Source organism: Camelina sativa, chromosome 15, assembly GCF_000633955.1.
Source record: "Camelina sativa cultivar DH55 chromosome 15, Cs, whole genome shotgun sequence".
NCBI classification, from domain to species: Eukaryota; Viridiplantae; Streptophyta; class Magnoliopsida; order Brassicales; family Brassicaceae; genus Camelina; species Camelina sativa.
In genome coordinates this window covers 9,836,709-9,847,469 of record NC_025699.1, presented here as the reverse complement: position 1 = coordinate 9,847,469, position 10,761 = coordinate 9,836,709, and the positions used below count along the sequence as shown (strand labels likewise).

Below are 10,761 nucleotides of genomic sequence, written 5' to 3'. Positions count from 1 at the left end.
CAATGGACACAAAATTTAATCGATAAGAGTTGAGACAACCATAAATGATCAGATTACCTGCTCAATTTGTACTCAGAAATTTGGGAATCGTAAGCATCAATCTCCATCTGATCTGCAATCACGCCTTGACGTACTGTCCAAACACGAACCACTCCATCTGAACATGCTGTCACAATATCCCCGCTTTCCAAAAACTTGGCATCCCAGACACAGCCTGGGTGTTCCAAACTCTGAACGCAGACTCCATCTGTAACAGACAACAGCAACAAAGTAAGAACAACATCTCAACCTATAATAAATAAACATGCTCTAAAACCATAATATTGGTCTCTTTTCGCTAGTGATATCAATAATAAAATTTATAGCAGACCAATCTTTGTAGCATTTCAAATGGGTTTCTGATCACTTGATACTGTCTGAAATGCTAACAACTAACTTTCCATAGGCAGTAACTAAGTAATCACATTTATAACACGTCTTCCATATAAGAGACATCTTTAATATTCAAAGAAAGCTTTAAGAGCGAGGATCATACTGAAAATTGGAGAGATATTTTCTAAATTAAAACATCTCAGACCTCAGAAAACCTAGAAAACTGTAAAACACAAGTGAAGAACAGCCAAGACATCAATAGATACAAAAGGAACTCATTATCACCTTTCCATATCTTGGCATGGCGATCTTCACTGCCACTAACAATAAGACCAGATGAATGTGCGTCAACTGAATAAACAATGGAGGTGTGGCCAACCATCTCCAGAAGAACTTCCCCACTTAGTGCCCATAACCTGATTAAACTGTTAGGAAAAAAAAAATAGTGATTTACAACCTTTGCTGTGTACAAAGGTATGAAAGACTGAAAAGGAGAAAACCTAAACATCACATTAAAGATCAACACATATAATCCTCAGATCCAAAACTTATCCAGGTCATGCAAAATACAACACAATTCGAGTTAAGCACATAAGGATTCACTTGGACAATGGAATTCAGTAAGGCATGAGTTTGTTGGAATCAAATAACTCACCCATCATGTGATGCGGAAAGAAATCCTAAATCAGGCATCACAGCTAACCCTCTAACAGTATCTGCATCGCAAAAATAAAATTAATTGCATAAGACAATAGTTTCTCCAATAAAAAGGAATTCCTGACAACACGCACTTTACAAGATAGCTATCTGAGTGCAGCTAGTATCATATTCTATCTCATTTTCGATATGTGGTTTCTCATACTGTCAAGGAATTTCGAGAGATCCGGAAATTTGAGAGAGGCCAACGAAATTCACCTGTATGCCCTGAAAGAGTTCGCAGACTAGTTTTTCCCTTCCAGAGTTTGAGACTGGCGTCACTTGAACCTGGTTATAGCAAAAATGACTTCAGTGAAAACTATGCTATCAAGCATGATCAAGGAGAAGTCTATGCATCTTAAGACCAACCGAAAAATCATTAACATAAGCTTGCAGAACAATCAAATTAGATAAAAACAATTGATTAAGGAAATATTTGACATCAATGAACTAAAAGAAAAACAGAAAAATCAAATGACAGCTTTAGCTGGATGATGTACCTGATACAAGCTCACCAGATGGCAACTTTATCACCGCCTGGATAGGCGACTGGTGTGCCTCCCAAGATTCAACGAGCTGCCCATTTCTCCATCGTTTCAGAGTTCTTCAGATAACAAAAATAAACGGGAACTTAAGTTACACTACACAACAGTAGAGAGTAAATCATATTTTGATAGATCTCTTTAGCCCCGTATTACTAAAGCGAGTAAGCTACTTAAGACAATGCACACAGCTAACACTCGTAAACCCCTTAAGAGTTATGGTTAAAAATCATAATATAATATCCCATATGGGAGATTAAATTACTGGGAAACAGTGAAGGAAAACTCAGGCTTAATACACTCACTGGATACTAAGCAAGAAACATTATACTCTGAACAGTTAAGTAAGTTTCATACTAAAGAAATTACATGAACAGGAGAGGGACTTACTGGTCAACCGAAGAGGACACTATATCCTCGTTATCAAGAGTAACACCAGTGACTTGCATCTGATGACCCTTCAATGTCTGAATATTCTCTCCATTAATCAGGTTCCAAACAAAGACGAAAGTATCCATACTCCCAGAGACAAGTCTTCCTTCAGGGTAATCATCAGTTGGTGGAATCCATGCAAGTGGGCCAACGAAGCTAGTATGACCCAACAGAATCTTAGAAGATGTATACTTGCGCTTGTCAGATGGATCCAGCGACCAAACCCTTATGGTCCTATCTCTTGATGAAGTAGCTATATTCTCATCACTACAGACACATATCCCACGAACCTGAAGATGTTGATAACCCATAAGTTGCAATTAAAATTACATTAGCTCAATAGCATAAGATACAGTTTGAATGAATTTAGAAACAAAGAACGAATCACACCACACCCGAAAAATTTGTATAAAATAATTTCAATGTTCATCAGAATTGTACATGTTAATGCCATTGGCAAGAAAGGTTAAAACATCTAACCCTAATAGATACAATTCTCAAATCCAGTACCCAGTGTCAAATTATATCTGAAAACTTCGCAGATACATTAACCTAATAAGTAAAAACTAATCGAAAACACACTAATTAAATCAGCTCATAGGGTTGAAAGAAAAAAAAAAATTGGATGCAAAGCGGAAGAAGGAAATCGAAATCACGAGGGTGAATACTAAAAACCCTTACAAATATAAGACTTAATTCTGGATAGAATTGATCAAGGAAGAAGCAGATTTTTCTGGGAAAAAAGAAAAGAAGATCTTACATCATCATCGTGGCCACGAAGCTCGCACCTGAGCTTGTACGCGTTGAAATCGATATCCATGACTGAGGAAGGAGCAGTAGATTGAGAGCGAGAGAGAGAGAGAGATACCAAATTGCTGCGCGACTCAAAAGTGACTTGACGAAGGGAGAAAGAAGAACTGATGAGTTTAGAGAGAAGAAACTAATTTCATTTCCTTTTCTTTTTTTTTCGTTTTTATAATAAAACACGTTTAATAATAACCTTTGTGGGCTTTAAAAGCCCGGCCCATTTCAGACAGACTGAGTTTTATTTTTTTTGGTAAGATGATAATAATGAATGGGAAACAGACATGGTGACGTGTAGGATTTAATAATCACGAAAAAGGAGGGGACAGTGGTTTAAATTTCCTCATCTTCCCTTTAGTACTACTTTTCTACGAGAGATACGAGAGAGAGAACAAGTGGCATAAACCGTAATTACACACCACCTCTGAACCCTTTTTCCACAAAACCATCGTAGTCCTTCATGATATTTTATTTTCCTCGGCCATTAATAACCTGGAAGCTCAGTTCTCTGGTAACCTGTCTTCTTCTATCTGGTCTTATTTCTATCAAAAAATTTTATTTTTCCAACAGTGGAGTCTTTTCACAACAGCATTGCCCACTTGTAAAATTGTAATACTCTGTGTTCTTTTTTTTTTTTTTTTAATCCTAACTGGGATTTTAGCTTAGTCTTTGATTATCATGGTGGGCAGTTTTTGTTTTAGACAATGTATCTCTATCTATGTTATGTGTGATGTGTCTGAGAATAAAGCTTCTTCTTTTTTACTTCAAGTCAGATCCTTCGATTCTGTTTTTCAATTTTTTAATCTATACAAATCTTTTCTAACCTCTAGTGTTTTACTATTTATATATAAAGTTTTTCAAAGGAATCCTCAGCTGAATTCGACTTCTATTAGAGATTCTAGACATGGTTTTCATATTCTGTTGATAACTACTTTGCAATCGATTCTTTAATTTAATAAGTCTTGATCATTTTTACCTGCAGGTGACTCTTATAAGTTAATGAAACTTGCGATTCATTGCATCATCGAATAATAGACAACAATAGGAGGGAGGTTAAATAGATTTGTCTTTAAGGTTTATAAAATGGAAAAAAAGAGTGTACCAAACTCTCATACATTGTCTCTGGTTAGAGTGTTGAGAGGAATAATCTGTCTGATGGTGTTAGTTTCAACAGCTTTTATGATGTTGGTATTCTGGGGGTTCTTATCAGCTGTAGTGTTGAGGCTTTTCAGCGTACACTATAGCCGTAAATGCGTTTCCTTCTTCTTTGGTTCGTGGCTCGCCTTGTGGCCTTTCCTCTTTGAGAAGATTAACAGAACCAAAGTTATCTTCTCTGGCGATAAGGTTCCTTGCGAGGAACGAGTGTTGCTCATTGCCAATCACCGAACAGAAGTTGATTGGATGTACTTTTGGGATCTTGCCCTGCGTAAAGGACAGATTGGGAATATCAAATATGTGCTTAAGAGCAGTTTGATGAGATTACCTCTCTTTGGTTGGGCGTTTCACCTCTTCGAGTTTATTCCTGTTGAGCGGAAATGGGAAGTCGATGAAGCAAACTTGAGGCAAATAGTTTCGAGTTTTAAGGATCCCCGAGACGCTTTATGGCTTGCTCTTTTCCCCGAGGGCACAGATTACACGTAAGCTTTCCTTCTTCCGAGTATCATTCTTGTTTAGAGACCTTTTCGTTTAAAGCATTTTACCTTGGAACTTTGTGCAGAGAAGCTAAATGCGAAAGGAGTAAGAAATTTGCAGCTGAAAATGGCCTTCCTGTACTGAACAACGTGCTACTTCCCAGGACAAAAGGTTTCGTCTCCTGCTTGCAAGAATTGAGTTGCTCACTTGATGCAGGTTTGTCTTTACTTTTTTTTCTGGTTTGCATCAGTGATTTAACGATACCTGATCCTTTCTTTCCCACTTTAACAAAGAAAACTCTTACGCAACACTTGCACTTGCAGTTTATGATGTGACCATCGGTTACAAAACCCGCTGCCCTTCTTTCTTAGACAATGTCTATGGTATTGAGTCATCAGAAGTTCACATTCACATTCGTCGTATCAAACTAACCCAAATCCCAAATCAAGAAAAAGACATCAATGCTTGGTTAATGAACACATTCCAGATTAAAGACCAACTGCTCAATGATTTCTACTCCAGTGGCCATTTCCTTAACGAAGGAACAGAAAAAGAGTTCAACACAAAGAAGCACCTCCTAAACTGCTTGGCAGTGGTTGCCTTCACCACCATCTGTACGCATCTCACCTTCTTCTCATCAATGATTTGGTTCAAGATTTATGTCTCTTTGGTCTGTGCCTACCTGACCACTGCTACACATTTTAATCTTCGTTCTGTTCCACTTGTTGAGACTGCAAAAAAAAACCTCAAATTAGTTTACAAATAAACTTTCATTGTTCTCAATCCAGATGATGGAATCGTTTTACTTGTGTATTTCGGGGTTGAGAACCAATCCACTTTCTACTTATGAAATGTAAGCTCAAGCTGCAATATATGACTAGCTATCTATTTAAGAATGTCTTCATACATTCATCTACACATGTTACATCATAGCCTGGCAGATTGAGATAATAAAACACAAAATACAATCATAAGAACAATTGACCGCTACATAACTCACAGAGCCACTACAATTTTACCAACCAAAGACAGGATAAAAGACCAACTATTCACATTAATAAATTGTCAAATTGGGATAATGCATCCAAGATATATCAAGTACAAGAAATTACATACTGTATTGTTTTGGTTGCATATGAAAGCAATTAAATTGAATTTGAGGCCACCAAAGAACACCCGTGACAAGTTAGCACATTGGAACATAGTAATGCCAATGTCTCACGGGTCTTCTTACTCTGATAGTATATACTTATATTATATTTAAGTATCATAAGACAGCAAATTAAGAATATTAGATTCATTTTTTATATTTTTAGTATAGACTACCTTCGACATTCGATACTTCCCCTACACATGCTCATGAATGTGGATATTGAATAATATCAAAAGCACATGAAATTAGTTGTGAGATTAATCACAAGAGTACTGTCTTATATGATGCGAGGGACCCATGTTTTCATGTTAAAATGATAAATTTGTAGATCTAAGCTCAGTAGTAAAGTGCCTATCCTCTCTATATAAACCCTATGAAGCAGGTAGCATAGCCTATCCTAAGCTAAGAAAAGAGCAATCCCATCCACTAGTTGCAAAACAATTGGTTAAAAACTCTCTTAAAGTACTCAAAGCCATGGAGCCAAACACTAAGCTTGTTGTTATTACCTTGATTCTTGCCTTGACACTCACGGCAGCAACCGGACAGAACACCTGCGGTATGACCATAGCTGGTCTGTACTCTTGCAAGCCCTATGTGCAGACTAAGAACCCATTGACCACCGACATTGATCCCTTGGGCCCTTGCTGCACTGCCCTGTCTAAGGCCGACTTCCCGTGTCTCTGCAAGGAGAAAAACAAATTCAATCCCTTTCTCAGTGGGATCGACTTTGGCCTTGCTGCTAAACTCCCAGAGAAATGTAAATTACCTGCTGCAACTTGCTAAGACAGGTTTTGTTTTGGAAGGTTTTCGCTTTGTGTTTTGATTTCTTCATGAATTCATGTTTCTTGTACTGGTTTCTGTTGCTGTGTTTTGTTTTGTGTTGGTTTGACGTTGTATCAGTTGTTGTTATCTTAACTGCTTTGTGTTGGTGTTCTTGGTCTCTTCCCAGCTTACTTCAAACTAAATAAAACAAAAAAAAAAAAAAAATTAGTAAGAGTGATTGCGGAAAGGAAACATACAGTATACAGTTCACTTCAAATCTAAAACATGTTACAGAGACGATGAGAGATGAATAAAAAGACCAGAGATTCTATTGGTACGCACATGACCTTGTTATCTGGTTGATCACAGGCCCTTCTATCAATGGAAGAAGTTTTCAACAACCAATTTGGATAAGAAAACTTGGGTTTTCTGTTTCTGAATCTAAAACTTTTGAAATACAAATCATATTGCAATACAAGAGAAGAACTATGGGTCATTAGCTTATGCAACAGCTTTAGTTATCCTCCAACAGAAGCAAGTAAAAACAGGTCGAGTTGATTTCCAAAATAAGCAAAAACCTAACTGTGAAATACAATCTATGTACCCAAAAATTAGTGAAACGACATTGCTGACCGTAAATGGCAAACGAAACCTTTAACGCACAAAGACAGAGATCATAAAACCTTGGGTCATGTGAGTATTCTATAATAATGTACAGAAACTTGATACCTCTCTCTTAAATCTTGATTTCAGCTATTTCAGACAAATCCTTGGTCACAAAATGGATCATGGCATATATAGCTTCTGTTTTGGAATGAGAAACATCAGAGGAAGTAAACATATGAACTTGATTATCGATATATGCCTTGCTGCAACCAGAAAATTTTCCTAGCTCCTTCCCTCTCATAAGATTCCGTATACGTTTCATATCATCCCATCTACCAGATGAGGCATATGCATTAGCTAGTTGAATATAACGAGACCCATTAGATCCTTCAATGAATAGCAACTTCTCTTCCACTCCCTTCACAAGCTCTGTATTCTTATTCCAGTTACAAGCATTTAAAAACGCACCAAGAATAACAGCATCTTCATCAACTTGATCAATACTTTCCATAAGTGCTACGGCTTTGTCCAACCTATTGGCCTTTCCATACAAATCTATCATGCAGGTATAGTGACCAACCTCGGGGGATATGTTGTAAACCTCTCTCATCAACTTGAAGTATTTCTCACCTTCTAGGACTAAGCCGCGGTGACGACAAGCTGACAGGAGGGCTATAAACGTGATTTCATCCGGCTTGAATCCACCCCCAGTCATGTCTTCAAAAAGCTGGAAAGATTTGGCTTCATGGCCATGATGAGCACAACCAGCTAGCATGGCGTTGTACATAACTGTGTCTCTCTCGAAGCTACTGTCAAAGACCTTTCCAGCATACTCAACATTTCCGCATTTTGAATACATGTCAACAAACGCAGTAACAAGTTTTTTATCCATGAAAATGCCTGTTCTCAAGCTGTGACCGTGAATCTCCTTCCCAAGTTCCATAGAAGCTTGTAAAGAGCATGCACCAAGGATGCTAACCATGACCAAAGAATCAGGAATTTTGTTCTCCTTGGCTATAATAAATTCACGAGCAAGATCAAGCACAGAACCAGGTTGACCTGAATTGAGATATCCCAAGAACATGGCAGTCCAGACCACAAGATTCTTTTCAGTTAAAGAATCAAATAACCGTTTTGCTTCCACCATCTTGCCCTGAGAAGAGTAACCAACGATCATTGAAGAAGTCGAATACAAGTTTCCAAAACCATATAACAAATGGACAGACTCCGCGTACTTCATGTTTCCACACTTGCAGTAAACATCAACAATTCCACTGCTTACAAACTTATTAGAATATGATCCATCCTTCAATACCCGAGCATGTACTTCTTTCCCAATCTTCAGGCTCTTCAAACTACTCAGAACATTTAGTACAGCTGCGATAGTGTGTTCATCCCATTTCAACCCATGTTTCTCCATACTAACAGCCATCTTCAAAGCTTCTTCTTCATAACCATTCTGTGAATACCCTGAAATCAATGTATTCCACGAAATTGTATCATTCAGTTCTGGATTTCTCCAGAATATACTCAAAGCTCTTTCAATGTCACCTTCTCTACAGTAAGCTGCAATCATTGCATTCCTAGCCACACTATCAACAAAATCAACACGCGATCCGTTAAATACATTACAAACTTCCTTAAACTTCCCACATTTCGAATACATGTGAATGAGAGAACTAATGGCAAACTTAGTTGCATCATTCCCTGTTTTCACCATAACGCCATGCAACTGTTGGCCATAAAACGCATTGGTCAACTTGGCAGAAAGCTTAAGCATAGTAGTGACAGTAAAATCATCTATCCAAATCCCATCATTCTCCTTCCTATGCATCTCACCAAACATCTCAATAGCTTCACTCTCACACCCATCAGTTTTGGCAAACCCTGAAAGCAAAGTGTTGTACGTGATCAAATCTCGTTCACAATTGGCACTTTTGAACAACTCACGTGCTTCCTTTAAGTTGTTGAACTTTAAATAGGCAGAGATCACCGCGTTCCACGAGTAAACGTTCCTCTCAGGCATTTCGTCGAACACGTTCCGAGCTTCCCGCAATAAGCCATTTTTTGAGTAAAGGTTAACGAGCTGGTTCGATGAGATTGCGCTCAAGGCTGAACCAGTTTTAATGGAGCGAATGTGATGCAAAAACCCGTCCTTTAAGCACTTCATGTCCAGTTTCAGAATCTTAAACTCGGGAAAATTCTCTAGGACAGGGGGAGCGACAACTCCAACTTTATTACTGTCTTTAGTTGATGTACTAAATACATCTATAAACTATTGGGCTGAATTTTCTAATTCGAATTATTTTGGGCCACATTAAACGCCCACTAGATTAAATTTTAAAGCCAGCCCAACTTCAGCTAGGGTTTCTGTTATTTCTTCAGATCGGTCGGTAGGCGAAACAAATTTGCAACCACAAAGAGGCAGAACAGAGTGTTGTCTGATTTTTCAAGCTTTAACCCAGAAAAAAAAAAAACCACAAAGAGGAGACTTTCTTCTGACGCTTTAACCCTAAATTATTTGTGTTACATCACGACCCTTGCTTGCTGAAGAAGATGCTGTCTGATCTACCAAGGGATTTGGCAGAGGATGTGCTGATTAGGCTTCCAATGACATCTATGAGAGCTGTGCGATCTGTTTGCATAAAGTGGAACACTTTATGCAAAGGTCGGAGCTTTACAAAGAAGCACCTTGCTCAAGCTAAAGCAGCAGCCACAAGCGAGTTTATGTCGGTTATGGTGATTAATAATCGGGTTTATCTGATGAGCGTCAACCTCCACGGAATTCACAACAACGTTGAACCATCAATAAGCCATCTAGGTAAACTCGTTAGCCTAACCAATTCAGATGGAGACGATTACGATATATCTGTAGTCTATCACTGCGATGGTTTGTTGTTATGCATCACGGAAGACCCCCCTAGGTTCGTTGTTTGGAATCCTTATTGCGGCCAAACCCGGTGGTTCGAACCAATACGCAGACCTAATCCTAGATACGCTATAGGATACGAGAATAGCAAATCATGCCGCAGCTACAAAGTGTTGAGATTCTGTGAACCTTCTCCCGGATACGTTCGGTATGAATTGTACTACATCAACTCTAAATCACCTAGTGATATCATGTCTATCCCTGTTACTATCTTTCCAGATTGGGATATAGAGTTTTATGCACGTGGCGTGTCTCTCAAGGGAAACACTTATTGGTTTGCTCAAGAAAATTGTGTAGGAGACGACGGAACAGAAACAGGGTACCAAGATTTTTTAATCGCTTTTGATTTTACAAAAGAGAGATTTGGACCGCGTCTAAGTCTACCGTTTCACTCAATTATGGAAGATACTGTGACTCTATCTAGTGTTAGAGATGAGCAACTTGCAGTGTTATTTCAGGAAGAGGATACGTTACATTTAGAGATATGGATTACGACTAAGATTGAGCCCGAAGCGGTGTCATGGGGCAAGAAGGTCTTCTTAGCTGTGAATATGAAACCACTCGATGATTATGCATTTGATGTTACAGCAGGGAGTTTCTTTGTTGACGAGGAGAAGAAAGTTGCAGTGGTTTCTGATATTGACAGACGTACGGAGATGGGCTGCTTCGCTTATATCATTGGAGAGGATGGATATTTCAAAAAAGTGGATCTCGGAGACCCTTCAGAAGAGTCTTCTTTCCCACTTATGTGCTCTTATGTTCCAAGTTTAGTGCAAATTGAACGACCTACACGAGGTGGCAAAAGGAAAAGACGAGAAAAAAAAAAAAAAAAA

At 38.4% G+C, this 10,761-nt stretch overlaps 4 protein-coding genes across 6 annotated transcripts in view; 2 read left to right on the top strand and 2 right to left on the bottom strand.

Annotated features, from left to right (window-relative positions):
* LOC104746272 (phospholipase A-2-activating protein) overlaps nt 1-2,991 on the bottom strand; it is an 8,082-nt gene extending 5,091 nt beyond the window's left edge. The window contains exons 1-7 of the mRNA XM_010467717.1: nt 2,803-2,991; nt 2,001-2,332; nt 1,569-1,672; nt 1,288-1,356; nt 1,028-1,088; nt 658-797; nt 58-247 (exon numbers count right to left, since the gene is read on the bottom strand). Coding sequence (XP_010466019.1) covers nt 58-247; nt 658-797; nt 1,028-1,088; nt 1,288-1,356; nt 1,569-1,672; nt 2,001-2,332; nt 2,803-2,862 — 956 coding nt within the window. The 5' untranslated portion in view covers nt 2,863-2,991. The remainder of the gene's footprint in view (nt 1-57; nt 248-657; nt 798-1,027; nt 1,089-1,287; nt 1,357-1,568; nt 1,673-2,000; nt 2,333-2,802) is intronic.
* Nucleotides 3,206-5,390, top strand: LOC104746269 (probable 1-acyl-sn-glycerol-3-phosphate acyltransferase 5). 3 transcript variants are annotated; one of them, XM_019237202.1, is made up of 4 exons: nt 3,206-3,357; nt 3,829-4,483; nt 4,564-4,694; nt 4,802-5,390. In XM_019237202.1, exons 2-4 carry the CDS (start codon nt 3,930-3,932, stop codon nt 5,242-5,244), a joined length of 1,128 nt encoding a protein of 375 aa, XP_019092747.1. In that variant the 5' UTR covers nt 3,206-3,357; nt 3,829-3,929; the 3' UTR covers nt 5,245-5,390. The 3 variants fall into 3 exon arrangements, with proteins under 3 accessions (XP_019092747.1, XP_010466017.1, XP_019092746.1); XM_010467715.2 differs by lacking the exon at nt 3,206-3,357 and adding an exon at nt 3,364-3,455; XM_019237201.1 differs by lacking the exon at nt 3,206-3,357 and having other exon boundaries at nt 3,469-4,483.
* Nucleotides 6,505-9,345, bottom strand: LOC104746268 (putative pentatricopeptide repeat-containing protein At3g18840). The gene is made up of 2 exons (XM_010467714.2): nt 7,123-9,345; nt 6,505-6,591 (listed from the first exon to the last, which is right to left on the bottom strand). Exon 1 carries the CDS (start codon nt 9,167-9,169, stop codon nt 7,130-7,132), a length of 2,040 nt encoding a protein of 679 aa, XP_010466016.1. The 5' UTR covers nt 9,170-9,345; the 3' UTR covers nt 6,505-6,591; nt 7,123-7,129.
* On the top strand, nt 9,389-10,503 carry LOC104746267 (putative F-box protein At3g17400). Its single transcript, XM_010467713.2, has 2 exons — nt 9,389-10,247; nt 10,387-10,503. Exons 1-2 carry the CDS (start codon nt 9,556-9,558, stop codon nt 10,406-10,408), a joined length of 714 nt encoding a protein of 237 aa, XP_010466015.1. The 5' UTR covers nt 9,389-9,555; the 3' UTR covers nt 10,409-10,503.

Excerpts from the sequence above, each read along its gene's own strand:
- LOC104746268 (XM_010467714.2), bottom strand. The coding sequence starts at position 9,169 with ATGAAGTGCTTAAAGGACGGGTTTTTGCATCACATTCGCTCCATTAAA.
- LOC104746267 (XM_010467713.2), top strand. The coding sequence starts at position 9,556 with ATGCTGTCTGATCTACCAAGGGATTTGGCAGAGGATGTGCTGATTAGG. Across the intron at positions 10,248-10,386 it reads GACGACGGAACAGAAACAGG|GAAGAGGATACGTTACATTT; the intron begins GTACCAAGATTT and ends GTGTTATTTCAG.
- LOC104746269 (XM_019237202.1), top strand. The coding sequence starts at position 3,930 with ATGGAAAAAAAGAGTGTACCAAACTCTCATACATTGTCTCTGGTTAGA. Across the intron at positions 4,484-4,563 it reads CCCGAGGGCACAGATTACAC|AGAAGCTAAATGCGAAAGGA; the intron begins GTAAGCTTTCCT and ends AACTTTGTGCAG. Across the intron at positions 4,695-4,801 it reads GAGTTGCTCACTTGATGCAG|TTTATGATGTGACCATCGGT; the intron begins GTTTGTCTTTAC and ends TTGCACTTGCAG.